The sequence below is a fragment of the Saccoglossus kowalevskii genome, chromosome 4, assembly GCF_978046115.1.
Source record: "Saccoglossus kowalevskii chromosome 4, keSacKowa6.1, whole genome shotgun sequence".
NCBI classification, from domain to species: Eukaryota; Metazoa; Hemichordata; class Enteropneusta; family Harrimaniidae; genus Saccoglossus; species Saccoglossus kowalevskii.
Genome location: NC_140644.1, coordinates 18,471,402 through 18,487,715, shown reverse-complemented (window position 1 = coordinate 18,487,715; position 16,314 = coordinate 18,471,402). Strand labels below are relative to the sequence as shown.

The 16,314-nt window shown below is 42.0% G+C and overlaps 1 protein-coding gene across 2 annotated transcripts; it reads left to right on the top strand.

Moving 5' to 3' along the window:
* Positions 1-2,247: 2,247 nt before the first annotated feature.
* On the top strand, positions 2,248-16,194 carry LOC144341608 (thyroxine 5-deiodinase-like). 2 transcript variants are annotated; one of them, XM_085498530.1, is made up of 4 exons: positions 2,248-2,373; positions 4,140-4,431; positions 4,615-4,824; positions 7,438-7,585. In XM_085498530.1, exons 2-3 carry the CDS (start codon positions 4,162-4,164, stop codon positions 4,810-4,812), a joined length of 468 nt encoding a protein of 155 aa, XP_085354656.1. In that variant the 5' UTR covers positions 2,248-2,373; positions 4,140-4,161; the 3' UTR covers positions 4,813-4,824; positions 7,438-7,585. The 2 variants fall into 2 exon arrangements, with proteins under 2 accessions (XP_085354656.1, XP_085354657.1); XM_085498531.1 differs by lacking the exons at positions 2,248-2,373; positions 4,140-4,431; positions 4,615-4,824 and adding exons at positions 6,256-6,310; positions 15,569-16,194 and having other exon boundaries at positions 7,438-7,610.
* The last annotated feature ends 120 nt before the right edge of the window (positions 16,195-16,314 follow it).

Below are 16,314 nucleotides of genomic sequence, written 5' to 3'. Positions count from 1 at the left end.
ATGGCGGATAAAACAATTTTTCAGATCCAACATGAAGGAAAATAGACGCGTAGATTTCGCCTATACATATTTTGTAGGTTTTTCAAAAAACAATTTCTGTCCGTGTTGTACTCAGGTCACATGTCGTTTCGACACCTGCTTCAGTAAAATGTTCTTAGAAGAAAAAGTTTGTTGTGTACTGGAAGGTGTATCAATTACGCATTGAGGTCCGTTGATATGTTGCCGGAAATGGAGTGCATCTCGGAATTGTAGAAAATCTACGTAAAGCAACGGTTATGGTGTTGTGATGTATTTATAGATGTCAATACCCAATTTTTCGCATATGATGCTGTGTTGACAAATTAGTCAGTAAATTTGAAAGTAGGATGGTCATAATCAGAGTAAAGGTATCATTTGATGTATCAACATGAAAATGACTAATTAGTATAAGTGAATGAGTAGTGTTTTGCCCTTGTGTCAGTGTTGTTTATTGTTTTCAAAATTCAACGTCTTAATTAAATCGTAACAACAATTTCAGTGGTTGGTATTGTTACGTCGCTATTTTTCAAGTTCATTAGGTGCATGCGAGGACGCCCTCTTCGACGGGAATGTGTACAGCTCAGATACAAATGTGGCTAGCCTGGGCCCCGGAGGATGCTTTGTGGTGGCGTTTTTCAGAGATGTTAATTTGTTTGTAAGAAATGCGTGATGTTTTCAACGTTTGATTGTATTGACGATACACGTCTGATTTGTCGAGAAGCACTACATGTTGATTTTAACTTTGGTAAAGTTTAATACGTTTTGTAATGTAAAACATGTAATGTGTTGTCAAATGTAACGGGTTTGGGGGTGTTTACTTATGTATATTGTTATATTATGTTCAAGTGATCAATTCTGATCTATGTGAAGGTGTTCACTTTATTTCACTCGATGGAGCGGGTAACTAAATCTACCATCATTCATATTTTCACCACGTCATATTAGTACATTTGGCAATTTTTTGGTAAATATATAACTCTTACTAGTGCGCTAACGGGAACAAAAAAAGACAGGAAATTGATAAATTAAGGTCACTGGAAATCAAAATATTTCCAAATCGGGAGATTTTTTTTTTTTTTTGGCTACTATGAAACACGCCAAGGTGATTTCTATTCTGTGCCTCATTTTATTACTCCTCTTCTCTACAGTAAAGACAAGGATCTCGCAAAGTTGTCATCATGGTATAATTCGCTTCGGTCTGTATATATTGACAGATTCATTGAGCTTTGATTTATCTGATTATCTGAGTCTGAAAAACGCCTTTCTCGTACACATCTGAGTTCTCGCTCAACATAACAATGCAATTCTCTAGTACGCATGTACACTGGTTATTTTGGTACGTACAGTAATAATCACTGCACATGCGTTTTGATTCTTCATCTGACGAATAATGTTCTACAAACGCAACATGTATGGTTCATAGCTGTGTACAGTGTGGAGTATCGAACAACAACATTGAAAATATTTGTTCGTTCATATTGTATTTTTGAAAGACAAAATCGGCAATAATTTTGAGCATACTATACCGGAGAATGAATCGTTGGCTCACTTCGTTGAATCAACATGGTCGTGTTGTTGAAACTGGATCATGGCGTGACGCGCTAACAAGACATCATTCAACAACCGCAACGTCACAATGATAGCAAAGAAGGGACAAGCGACCATGGGTTGCGGCGCGGCACACACGGTAAACGAAAAACTGCTCAATACAAATTTAGATAACTTGAATCACGCTAGATATAAAACGAAACTGGGCAATTGAGCTCATAAAGGAACTTGTATTGGGTCTTTCTTAGTCTTTTTGAGAAGTCTGCTTTTCATTGATTATAGGAGTCACTAGTGTTCTAATCTGTGCCCTGATATGGATACTGATATGGAATTAAGGTAAGTCACACGACGAATTATTTATTTTGATGGTGATTCACGTCTATGAACATGCTTTTGGCATTTAGGCGAGCGGTTGAAAGTACATCTTTATCTCGTATTTTTTGCTAACGAGAGAGTTAACCTACAAATAGAACTTGAATACAAGCATTTTTTGTATCACGATCTTTGTTATACGAAAGACAACGCACTGCCCTGGAATCTAGGTGGCTGGGGTTCGAATCCCGCCCTTGCCAATGTTTCAACTTGTGCCAATGAAAAGAGTTATCAATAGAATTTGAAAAGAAATATTCGTAGCACAACACGTGATAGGAGGCTCGAAGGGTGAACATTTGCATATGTATTGTCGTGCCATTTTTTTTTTTTTGCGTACTTAAACTCACCGGCGTGGCATTTATATCGCAATCACTTGAAAGGTCAACCTCGACGTTGGAACTTATCACGAAAACAGTTGGTAAAATCTTAGACTAGGTATGTGAGAATTTAAACGTAATTCAAACCCAAGCACACACGTTCATCGTTTTCGACGCTGGTGACATTGACTTTGATTTCTTTAAGAACTTTGTCAGGTTATAAATCACTGCCTTCTCGGTATACACCTGACGTCGACACATGAACTGCGGTGTAGTTCGGGGTTATCAGAGTCGGCTTGAAGTTGAGTTAGGATCAAGCTATTATTCTTTAGTAGTCTGGGGTTTATGCCATAACTGCCCTCGTGCGTTCATTATAGCTGGGAGCAAAGGGCAAACCGCTGGTCAATATTGCGTTTTATAAATCACTACTATCTAAATTAGATTACGTGATGTCATATCATAACGCACGGGGTCAAATTACCTCCATTTTATGGGATCTCGGCACGTGCAAAATGTTTAATCCTTTGTGTTTGCGAAGAGATTACAGCAGTTGCGTTCATCTCGGAACCCAGAAAACTGAACAAACCCGCCACTATTCGTTCAAGTCTGGTCATTATCGTTTATTACCTATGTATGTCTCGCCCAATATTGCATACGTCAACGTCTTTGCACTGTTATCACACAGAAATGTGCGATGTGCCATCCTTTATTCCCTCAATAATGTAAAAAAAAATAGAAAAAAATATTTATACACGTGCACTGGTAGCTTTAAAAGAAGAAAATAATCAACAGTCTTGCAAACGCGTCGTAAACGTTATTTCGGTAACGCGTAGAACCTTCCAGCCGAGTGCGTGTTCAAATTTGGTCTAAGAAAGAACGTACATTTTTTTATACTTCGACATCGAGAGAATCGGGTGCGTTTTTTGTTAAAACCAAACGTGTTCAAAAAACAAAATATTGCCGAGTCACGCAAAATCGTGCTCAAATTTTATTGGCCTTTGTTGAAACCCCGTGTCATGTTTGCATCATGCTGGCATTTGAACACCACACTGCGAAAACGGAAGCAGGCGTGGGAACCCACGCCGACTCAAATTTCTTTGTTCCTGCATTACTATTTGTCCACGTAGTGTGAATTCACAGAGCTGGACGTTCCAACGTCCACCCCATTCAATTTCCCCCTCCCCATTTAAGCGTTGGCGAGAAGTCAGTTCACACCTGCTGGCACATGAATTCACACTACGTGGACAAATAGAAATGCAGGAACAAAGAAATTTGAGTCGGCGTGGGTTCCCGCGCCTGCTTCCGTTTTCGCAGTGTGGTGTTAAAATGCCAGCATGATGCAAACATGACACCCGTGTTTTATTTTAAAATGCGCCCTATTTGCCAATTCGGTATTTTATCATTCGGGTAACTTCATACCAAAACCACTTCGAGATCATTTAACATTGTACCACAGACACACTTCACCCCACATGTGCACTATAGTTAATATTAAGTGAGGAGGGTCTTTCTTACTAAGAATAATATCATTCGATATTTTGCATGGACTATACACGGTGTATCCCCTTTAAAAAAAAAAAGGCAGTATTACGTCACCCAACAATCATTACGTAATCAATCAACACTTGAAATCAACCCAGGTCCCCGTCGGACGGACGCAGTGACCGTAAGGTGATAATAGACGTTTTGCCAGGAAGTGACACCAACTCTGTTTTTCATCAGTTTCGGTATTAAAGGGCGGTGGTCGTCGCGCCACGCATGCGCGTCAGTCAGACCAGGGGGGTATAAACCTCTGTTTATACCTACATGGTTAGACCTATACGTCACAAGGCATTATATATATATTTATATAGACTCGCACTCACTATATTCTAATATCTTCAGCAAACCTACATCTTCTGACGTCATGGGTGACGCAGTACACTTTACCAAGAACAAATCATTGATTATAAAGGCTGTAGATAGATACAAGGAGCTCAGTAAATCGGACGCGTATCAACAGATGTTCCATGAGAAAGCTGACCCTACCAAACCGGATGTCGTCAAGGCAATGGCGGATATTCATATTCATTTCACTAAGAAGGCACTAGAGGATGTTGGGGTGGAGTTGAGTCAAATTCCCGATGATGCGATGGTAGATCATATTGCAGTCATGAATTTCGCAAATGACCCAGAGGTACGTAATAATATCAGCGCGATGGATCGTATTGTGATAAAAATTATACAATTAGTATGCAAATTCACTGGTTCCGAGCGTCCATTGCCAACAATAAGTAGTGCGCCATGACATCTGAGGCGGGAACCAACCGATGACATCAACACCACACAATCGTCTAATCTCTGTTGAATTTATTTGTAGGTTATTGGCAAGCTTAATGGTATGATCGAAGCCCCTGAAAGATTGATGCCACATCTCAAACCCAGAGTCGCACTCGGGGATAAAGTACCCGAAGATGTGGAGGTAGTTTCCATAGAAACAGGCAAACGTATCCCGCTACTTGAACTACGTATTAACAAAGAGCGACCACTTTTAATTATTGCGTCATCACTGAGCTGACCCCCCTTATCGGTAAAATATTTTTTTGTTTAAAAAAAAAATTAAACTCGCTCGACCCAGGTATACAAAGGGATTGCAAAATCTCCGGTGTGACATTTGACCAAATGATGATTTATTGCTAGAGATTATTCGCGCTTAATGCCAGAGATCACTTGAGGTATTGCCTTTAAGGTATAGATGCATGTTCGTGGGCACTAGGAGTGAATTTTTTTTTTTGCTTTTGTTACCCAGACAGTCTTGGCTAGATAGTGTTGAAATTTCGGAGCATTGTCAATGCTGGAACATGCCCAAAAATGGATTTTAAAATATAGGGAATCGAGGCACGCGTATGTGATTAAAAGTCCCGAAAGTTTGTTTACGTTGCTCTTTGATTGACAAGTCACTTTTGATGTTATATGCAAATGAGTTGCTGGCCTCAGTTATGGTGCGGCGATGTGTAACTTCCTGTCCGCGACCCTGTTTAACTTAACTCAAGCGCTACCAACTAGTCTTGCAAACTACAAAAAAAAAGACAATACGTAGACGCTTCCAGCATGCAAGCGGAATACAAAAAACATACAGTTGTAAATGATAAGTAAGCTTTTTCACCCTTATCTCGCAACATGTCGACAACTTCTAGCCTGGCAGCTTCCAGTGGAGTACTGTTAAATATTTTTTTTCACGCATTTTTTTCTCCGAAGGCATTATAAAACTGACTAATTTTACATTTGTCGTTTCGCTGTAACGATCACCGATCACCGTGCTGATAGCATTGCGATGTAGTAGTGGATAAACACCATTCAGACCATTGATGTGCTGTCATCGATAACTAACTTTTTAGTGGCAAAATACACAAACGTGAAATGCTCGGTTACTTAAAAATAAAAAAATACCCCGAAAATTACAGAAACATCGGCAACGAGATGCTGTTTTTAAACACCGCGGAAAAATCACGCACTCTGCGATGCCACCTTGGTTACCTTAATCGGACACCTCCTTGTCAGCTAGCATGCATCTGTAGCGATGTCGCAAAGTACGTTGTACGGCCGTGCCCGGCGACCTCTGGTACTATGGCACTCTATGAATGAGGTATTTCCAGAGGTCAGGGTTCGTTTTAATTTTTATCGACCCATCGCGTCTGCTCGTAGTTGAATGAAACCTGTTTCGATTTACAATAGTTGTCTTTCATTTCGACTTTTTCTCACCGGCGATTGAGTACAAAAACTGTGAATAGCCGTTGTGTAGCAAAATATTACGGCCCATTTCAACCTGGCCGTCTAACTTCGCATGATCCATTTCACTGGAGATCGTGAAAAACTGCGTCATACATATATTTGTTAAAGGTTTGAGGATAGGTAAATTTAGACTCAACCCACCCAATGGGGATCGCTATGTTTGTATAACTGTATGAATATCTCATCGGCTTTACGTAATCCATTGTGCCCCTCCCTAAGTGGAAAAGATAAGACGACGCCATGACAGTTTTCACGCAAGGTTTTGACTCGGCGGACGATTTTACGTCAGTTTCCCTAGTATTCTAAATATTTTTATTTTATTTTTTTATCTGACCATTGAACATCGGCAAGCGTCGGTGTATGATGGATTTTGGCATGTCGTCGTGATGCAATAGCCATTTTTGTGGAAGATTAACGTCACTTTCATAAAACGGCCATTATCTCCGTTCGTGTTTTCTGGTTGGTCAGAGAGATAGAAAATTAATTAGCTCCCACAGTTTTTGTCAGTTTGTCTTGACATTTTCACACTATTTTGACAACGTCTCTACGAACAAAAGGACGTCTGGGCTTATTTTTAAAGCTTCGCATTCTCGGACAATGACATTCGAAGTGTGAAATACTGACCAGGATTGACTATATGGCACACATCCTGCTTGACAACTTTGTAATATGAAAACAAAACATACTAACTATACGCCTGGACGCCCATTTGTTAATAAACAACAGATAAACGTTGTGTGAAAGTTTCACTCAAAATAAACAAGAATTGTGGGAGCTATTTAGATTTGAACTTCCATGGTAAACTGAAAAACACAAGTGGAGATAATGGCTAATTTGCATAATCATTCACTCAGTAAGAAGTTTGCTAATGCTCATAATTAAAATGGCTGTAACAGTTCCAAATTTAAACCTATTATCTTTTTGTAAAAAGTTAAATATAGTGCATAATATGGAGATCCCGTCATTACTTTTTTTTCACCATGTTTATTTTTGATTATTTATGTACAGCCTTGCTAAATCTTGCTAAGCATTCAAAAGTAAGAATGTTTGTACCAGTTTTCTATATTTTAAAATCGACTTTTGAGTATGTTCCACTATTCACAATGCTGTGAAATTTTAACAGTCTATAGCCAAAACTGTTTGGATAATAAAAAGCAAAAAAAAAAAGAAAATTCACTCTCAAGTGCCCACGAACCTGCATCTATACCTTAATCAGTATTGATACGTTTTAGAAAGCGTAGTAGTTTCGCAAAGCATTAATTTACTAGTAGCAGTACACTTTTTAGTAGTCCACGCAACAACATGCCAACTCCGCCCAGACCCACAGTAGTTTTACTTAAACGAGGTCCAACAAAAAATCACATACTACCAAATTAACTCATAATTAACTTTCCCCTTCTTTTTGTACCAGGGCATTGTACATGGTGGTGCACTACACGCCCTCTACATGGATTATAAAGATAAAGCGGAGATTATTTTGGTTTATATCTTGGAAGCACACTCAACTGAGGGCTGGAAGATGGGACCAAGATTTAGTAAGTCGAAACAACCAACCACAATTGAAGAAAGAATAGACGGGGCCAGGTAAGGACTTATCGAGTACACATCATGTGCACATCGTGATTGTTAAGAACATTTAAATGATTATTTCCAGTGTGTGTGTATATATATATATATATAATTTATATTTCAACAATTACATCACCTTGCGTATATGTTGTCAATGTAAAATTCACTACATTCAATTACCCACCATAGACTCCGGTCAGTCAAAATGACTATTTTGAACTGTAGGCATTAATCAGCAATTATGCCAATGACGGAGAGATAGAATCTAGGTCAGGGGAAGCCCATGACCACAAGATTCTTTTTCCTTACGTCACGAACAGCGTGACCGAGGCCATATGGCGGCGCCATTACAGCTGGCTAATCACTCTTCTTTTTCTCCGCATCGAGCAGGGATGAAGCTTAGCTTTGCTGGATAGCTTGCTTTTTCCTGTTCGGGTTTCTAGCTTGGGTTGTTGCCACGGCATCCGACATTGTAGCTGGTAGAATAAGTTTTTACCCCCTTTGTGTGTATAATTTTTCACAGAAATAAAAGAAACAAGTCATTGTCAATGACACGTCCAAAGCAGATCATGACCGAAATCTCAGACCACTTTCAGTGGTCTGATCCGAAATGCACCTGCATATGTACAACACATTGTACTAAATCTGAACAAAATCCATCCATGCATGACTGAGATCCGGTTCCGGAATTGTGAAAATACGTGATTTTGATGCATTTTCGGCATTAAAATGGCCATCATTCAGCTATTGTTAAGCGGATCATGAAACAAATGCACATATCTATTTGTGACATGATGTACCATGTGTGTGTGAAGTTTGAACTTGATCAATCCAGACATGTCTCGGATACGGATTCAGAACTGAATTCTTTAAAACAAAATGGCCGCCAGTCGGCCATTTCGAACTAGATCCGAAAAAAATGACGTGCATCAAGGTCCTATTATGTTTAATGTATGTACCAAATTTGAACAAAATCCGTCCATGCATAACTGAGATCCAGGTCCGGAATGGTGAAAATGTGCAATTTTGATGCATTTTCGGCATTAAAATAGCCGCTATTCGGCTATCGTTAATCTGATCATGAACAAAATGCATGTGCATATGTCACATATAATGTGTGATGTATGAGTGAAGTTTGAACTTAATCGGTCCGTGCATGTTCGAGATACAGGTGATCACAGACGCACGGACACACGGGCCGCACACAGGGCAAAACACAAGTCCCCGTTTTCGGATTACGTCCGAACGGGAACTAATAAAACCTGGGTGTCGTAGCTTAATCACTCATTGATTTTGTTGCGTCTCCTTTTCCAACTGTAATTCGCTTCCCTCATGCGTGTCGTCCGCTTTTTATGCTTGATCTATGCATTTAGAAATGAATAGATGTAATGACAGCACCAGAAGCTCGCTGCCATTTTTTCGAGACGACTGTGCAGTGGTTATATTCAGAATTTACCAGCATAGAACCTGCATCTGAAATGCTTTTGCCGTGGCTGCATGCGGGGTTCGGGTTTCGGATTTTTTGCCTTGAATGCGTGTGTTTTTCACTAGAGTTCTGAAGCCTGAGATATCATCAAAAACTGACAGCGTCACTCGTATTTTCACAGCAAGGTCGCGCGTCCAGAAAAAAATTGGTTAAAGTGAATTGCGTGTTTCGCATGAGTGGAATGTCCTCACACTCAGCTACAGGTACTTTTTGTACTGAGACGTCAAGTAGGAGGCCCGATGGTGGAGGTACCAATAATTTTTCGCTATCCCCCCGCCGATAGGACATCATCAAAGTCTGTGTTTTCAGACGGTGGTTTACCCGATTTTACCTGCTACAGCGAGGCCATGCTCCTGGAGGTTTTTCCTCCAATGGGGCTCGTTGTGGTCTCTTTGTGAATCCTTCCTCGCACGGCGCCGGGTTTGCCTCTGAGGTGAGGGCTTTGGTCGAAGGACTGTCGGAGCAAATTGCTGCATCCCTGGCAGGCTGGGTAGATCAGATGCAGTCGGAGTGAGTTGTCTCCACTGTGGCTCCTCAGTGGGCAAGCAGGAAGAAACATGAAAGCATCGCTTGCATTCAACATGTCTCTTCCATGGAACCCCCGTTCCCAGCCTCGGGTCTCCTGCTGACTCAGGCTAGTCACACCAGGTCTCATCTGGGGCCTCGGGCACTGAATGCCAACTGGGATGCTGGCAGCCAAGCCTCCGATTTCGGATCAGGGCACATAACGCACCTCCGCCCTAATTTCAGCCAGCCAGGGTTCGTCTAGCGATAATGGTACAACGGTAAGGAATTTACCCACTCCACTGTGGGTTTTGACTCCCTCCTTACCGACCCACAGGTGTCCCCAGAGGGAACCGACCATGTCATGAGATGCACAGTCAAACAAGCTCTATCTCCCATATTTAAGTGGAAAGGAGACAGTTCGCTCGCATTGGATACAGCCAGTACCTCGGGCGGTCCCTAAGATGCTTCCATCCGTAACAACTCGGTGAGCGACGCCATTCGGATGATGCAGAGTATCATAGATTCTAGTGATGCGATGTAAATACCCCCACCCTTGATCCTAAGGCAATCACTTACAGTTGCTTCAATGCTTATGGGATCACGGGCGTCGGGATCCAAAGCAACCTTGGGTGCTCGTTCAGCCCAGTAGTGGTGGAAGCATATTTGACGCTTACCTCTGTGACCGGTGGGGGGGGGGGGCAGGCATGTGTTCGGCGAGTGGCCAGGTCACATGGCCACATATCCCTGTTATACACAGATTGTGCCAGTGTAGTACAATTTGGAGGCAGTGGGTGAAGGATCCCTGGACTTTCCAGGTGGTGACTTATGGTTATGGGATACTGCTCCATCCCCCCATCCCCTATTGGGGACTGCCAGGAGACCCCCCACAAGGTGGAAGCAATCAGACAGGAAGTAGCAGTTTGCTGCAAAAGAGCGCCATACACAGGGTAGATCAGCTGGCATTAAGTCCAGGCTTCTACCCAAATGTGTTCGTAGTACCGAATCTACAGGTGGCGGATGTCCAGTTCTGGACCTAGGCAGACTGAATCAGTACGTGCTCCTCGATCGATTCCGCATGGAGATGCTATTCAGGGTTCTTCTCTCCACCCACCGTTTCGACTGGTGAGCCCCTCTAGACTTCAGCGGGCTTACCTGAACATACCGATGCACCCGACGAGTTTGCTATCTTCTTCGAATCGCCCAGTGTTTGAATTTATGGTACTCTCCTTCGGGTTATGCACAGCGCCCTAAATGTTCACCAGAGTGATGAAACAGGTAGTGCTGCTGCTTCACTAAATGTCAGTACACCTCAATCCATACCTAGACGACTGGTTACTACACAACCCAGAAAAGGGGTTATTAGCCAAACACAGGATTTACTTCACCAGTTGGGCTCTTTAGTAAATCTCAACTAGACCCAACGCAACAGTTGGTGTTCTTAGGCATGGAGTTTGACACAGAGTTAGACTTAGTATAGCTATTTTAAGTGCATTGCCTAGCACTAAGCAAACTATCAGAACACCTAGTCAGCTTTCCCTTCGTGTCCCTCCGAGAACTAATGTGGTTTATCGGAATGATGACCTCGGTTTGAAGGGTAGTCAGTGTTCTCCACAAGGGGTTTTAGGCGGGCGGCCCGCCCATCAAGTTTTACGGCCGCCCAGTAACTCTCAACACTCGCCCACCAACGTACTTCCAGCTGAAATTATTTGTAAAAAGCTTGCATTGTTCTTCCCAAGCCTAAACAAAAGAGTAGTTGCCCAACCCTTTATTTTGCTATTGTTTCAACAGTCCAAACATAAACAATGTCCATTGCAAGTCTACAAGCAGTTATCAAGTGTATTCATGGCAATGTGTCAATCGCTTGAATTCATTGTCGCCCGACATTGTTGCCACTTATTGCTCACGATACGCAACTACAGTGGTTTCAATTTACAGCTGTATTTTTAATAAACGTCTTCCGATCACGAAAGAAAGAAGTAAATACGAACGAAATGTATATGCACAGAAAATAAACAAATATATTAGCAGATTGCATGTAAACTCGAACAAAAATTTAAATTCTAGCTGTATTTACAACGTTCGCTCGATTTTCATTGTGAAAACAGCATGGAGAAGGCAAACTGATGACCTTTTGGCCTACCCCATTCAACGACCGTCTGCTACCCATCGCTGTTGGCGCTGTAACGATTTAGTATCTAAGTTGCATAGGGGAACAGCGCATTCTGGGTGTTCGTGTACTGAATTCGGAAAGCGGTAATAAACATCAAACATGGCTGCTGGATTAGTTTACCGCGAGTATTTGTAATTGAATAATATTTTAGTTATCTTTTCCACATACTTTTTTCAATTTATCTATTTTTTATGTCTAATCTTTCGAGAACATATCAGATTCTTTTATTTTGCCGATTGCTAGCATTTTTTTCTTTAATTCCAAAACAATGTGTGAAAACGCAACGTATCGTGGCCGTACATGCGTAAATGCATCTTACCGTCCGTCGGCACGGGTGAGTACTGATGCCACAAATAAAAATGTTATGAATTTTGTTTTAACAAATTGTCCGTTTTGGCTTTGTGGGCAAATCATCTCGTATATTTTCTACATTATAACTCAATTATGTTTTGTACTTGCTCTTGGTTACTCGAATTGCATTTCATGAACGCAGAATAATTTGCAAACGCATAAATCACCGATTTCAAACTTTTTGCATTTCGCAAATATTGATAGTGACCAATCTGTTTGTATTTCAAAAAATTGTAACATGTTCCAATTAAATTAAATTAAAAAGAGAATAGTAAATAACTTAGTGTGTATTGTAGTTCATGTCATAAATGCGAGAATGTTGTATGTAAATGATATGCAAATTCATATGCAAATTCATGCTAATTAGGCCGCCCACCAGCTAATTTGGATCGTGGAGAACACTGGTAGTTCCCAAAGCTGCGTTACTCAGCTGCCTGGTCCAACGCTTGTTATTGGAACACCAAGCTCACCTATGGGTCCTCAACCTCGGACAGGGGGTCCCCGTGGACCCACTCGTCACAACTATGACTCTGGTAACAGTCACCTCCCTCCAAGGGTGGGGAGCGCATCTATTGGACAAACAAGCCCAAGGAATATGGCCCCCGCATTGGGTTCGGGACCACCATATCAACTGGCTCAAGCTGAAAGCGGTGCACCTAGCACTACTACGCTTTCTACCTGAAGTTTGAGACCAAAGTCCTGCTCCACACAGACAACACAGCGGTAGTCTCCCCATCGTTGTCAGTCCTAGCAGAACAAATTCTCCTTTGGTGCCTGGAATACAATGTGGAGCTAACCGCACACCACCTTCCAGGGGTGAAGAACAGTCTGACAGACGCCCTTTTGAGGCGGCTCCGTCTCCAGAACTTGGAGTGGCAGATACCCCAGTGGGTAGCCTCCAGGTTGTTTCGACTGTGGGACGATCCAATAATAGACCTATTTGTTGCACCTCAGAACGCCAGCTCCTGACTTGCGTAACACTCCTGCCTGGACATGGACGCCTTATTGATCCCATGGACCAACATGGATACGTACGCCTTTCTTCCCTTCCCCCTAATTCACCGGCTCTTGGGGTAACTTCTACGGGAGCCCACCTGCATATTGACTCTAGTGACGCCCAATTGGCCAACCAAGGCCTGGTTTTAGCTTCTGCTGGAAATGCTAGTCAAAACACCAGTAGTGCTTCCGTACCTACCGGACTTGCTGTTCCAACCAGACGGCGCACTACCAACTAGCCCAGCGGTGTACCACTTGCACAACTCAAAGTGGCGAGCATACGCTAGTTGGTTTAGTGGAATGGAGATTGATCTATGCCATCCCTCTATTGGCCAGGTAGCAGACTTCTTTGTCCTCCTGTTTGACGAAGTAGGTTTGTCTTGCACAGCAATCGTTGGCTACAGGTCAGCCTTGTCCCAACCATAGAGAACACTTTGGGGTCAAGACGATTATTAGGAGACTGATTACTGCTTTCCATAATCAGAGGCCGAGAACCCATACAAGGGAACAGCCCAATTGGGATCTGTCTGCTCTACGAAGACTGTCCTTTGATCCCCTCCGATCAGCACCACTCAAGTTTTTGATGTGCAAATCAGTCTTCCTACTGGCCCTCACCTCAGGAAGGTGCCGGTCAGAGCTAGGCGCACTGTCCTTTATAGACAGGTGTGCCACCTTTTATGGATGATCAAGTTGTGCTAAAGACACGAATCAGGTTTCTCACCAAGAAACAAATCCCAGGACACAATCCACAGCTGATCGACATTCTCCAGCTATCAAATAATGTCGGCCCGGAGGATCAGGAGGAATTGCTTCTCTGCCTGGTTTGAGCGTTGAGTTGCTTCAAGAACCGTACTAGGATTCTGAAATGGGGAACCAAACATATGTTTTTTGTGTTATGGCCCTGGCAGGCAGGATAAGCCGGCCTCCTAGACTTCTTTCGCCAGTTGGATTACTGCGACTGTATTGGAGATCTATAATAGGTTATCCTCCTCAACACAGAACTTGCAGAGCCACCAAGTATGAGTGTGTGAGGTCCATACAATTGCTAACTCACTAGCGCTAGCGTCAGGCGCCCCCATTGAACACATTCCAAGGGCAGGCTTCTGGAGTACGCAGAACGTCAAAATCAACTACTACCTCAGAGATATCCAATCAGGTTGGGTCCTGTCGTAGCAGGTCAGACTTGGATTGCTGGCCCAGCTCCAACGACCACAAGGGTCCCTACACATAGGCGATAAGTCAGTCTCGACATTTTTGCGGACATATTTCTCTACCATCAGAACTGAAAGCACTCAGGTCCCGCTTTTCGACCTATGCCCTCATGCAGAACTGTTTCGGTTGGTTCGGTCTTACTTCAAAAGCATACTACCTCCCAAATTGGGTTTGGGTCTAGCTTTCTCAGGCACACCGAACCCTGTCACCGTAGCAGTATTTTTGGCTTCTTGCTCTGGGGACAGCACAGGCAAGGTAAGACACCACCCTCTTGGGGTCTTGACTAAGGTGTTGGGTGATTGTTGTATCATCCCGAACTGGGAAGAGATCATTTTTCTGTTTGCTCGGACAACCCGCCACCTGTTGACGTCTGACTCTGCCTACAGTTCAAAAATAGTCATTATGACTAACCGGAGTCTATGGTGGGTAATTGAACGTAGAGAATTTAGGCAAAGGTTTCCACAAACCCGCCTATTCACATATTTTATACCCACCATAGACTCTGGGTCCCCCCAACCAGCCCACTCTTTCCGTAGCGTTGGTCTAAGTCCTTGATGCGGAGAGAAAGGAACCAGGGTGATTAGCCAGCAGTAATGGCGCTGGCATATGGCCTCGGTCACGTGGTTCGTGATGTAAGGGAAAAGAATCTTGGGGTCATGGGGCTTCCCCTGACCTAGATTATATCTCTCCCTCATTGGCAGAATCGCTGATTAATGCCTACAGTTCAAAAAAATAGTCATTTTGACTGACCGGAGTCTATGGTGGGTATGAACTATGTGAATCTGCGGGTTCGGAGAACTCTCTGGCTAATTTAACATTATGCATTTAATGTTAACATATACGTAATCTTATAATTATGTAATATTATGCATCAGAGTTTTGACAAAATACAAAATAAACGTGGGTCAACATAGATTTATATTGATCCCGAAAAAGCGTACAAATATATGTACAAATATATCAACTTTATATGCATCACATTTAGACTAGATGAATTTACCTGTTTCTTGTGCCATAATAATTTGCCAATTTCGCTAAGTTTGTTTTTTGATGTAGGTTTTGAATTTTTTTTTTTTTTTTTTAGATATTGAGAATTTTTTTTTAATATAATTTACAAAACAAAGTACACTGAAAGAGAAAGAGAAAGAGAGACTGGTTTACAATTAAATATATATGAAAGTAACCAATCCTGTTTTACAAGATACTACGTGTTGTAATTAAAAAATGTTTTTTTCTCTCTCTATTTTGTAGACAATTGTTGGATATTATCCCTGACACAGTGACCTCTGACCCCTACGATGCAAGTAAAGTTCGTGTTGTTGTTGACGACATGGACAACAAATTTGATGATGCGTTCTGGTGTTGGCCAGATAGATCTTTAGTAATTCACGACGATCGCTATGTCTTCGCTGGGCGTAATATTATCCAACAAGTGAGGTCACCTGATAAACTACTGACACACGATCTTCGTGAATATATGGAATCACAAAACAAATAAACATAATACACCATTCCTTCAAGTCGCGCCCTCTAGTGCCAAAAGCGCGTGTATGACGTCCGTGTGTATAAGGGATGCCATTAAAAACGTCGATATTGTTTTGATCTGTGATACTTCGTCAATAAGTTTGTTTAGAGATTTACTGTAAGTCGAGCGATGACGCAACTTAAGTATTGTAAACTACTTTATTTTTGAACATATAGCTTTTTTCTTCTGTTAAGTTCAACCCATCACGAATCAGTGAAAACTAAACATACATGACACCAAAACAATTCTTTCGGTGAAAATTAATTCAGGCTATAATAAAATATTTTACAGTACTTGAACGGCACTGCGATTACACTAATCAACTACGCAATTCAGCCCCGCCAATAAGAAACGCTTCGACGGAGGGCACGACTTATTAAAAATGTGTAGATACGATATGTCGTGTAATTAATCTAACCAATCAGCGATTGTCGCTAGTATAAACACTAAAAACGCTTTCCATACTATGAGT

What these genes read in the sequence shown, in the direction of transcription:
- LOC144341608 (XM_085498530.1), top strand. Translation starts at nt 4,162, where the DNA reads ATGGGTGACGCAGTACACTTTACCAAGAACAAATCATTGATTATAAAG. An exon ending in ATTTCGCAAATGACCCAGAG is followed by an intron (nt 4,432 to 4,614) that starts GTACGTAATAAT and finishes ATTTATTTGTAG; the next exon opens with GTTATTGGCAAGCTTAATGG.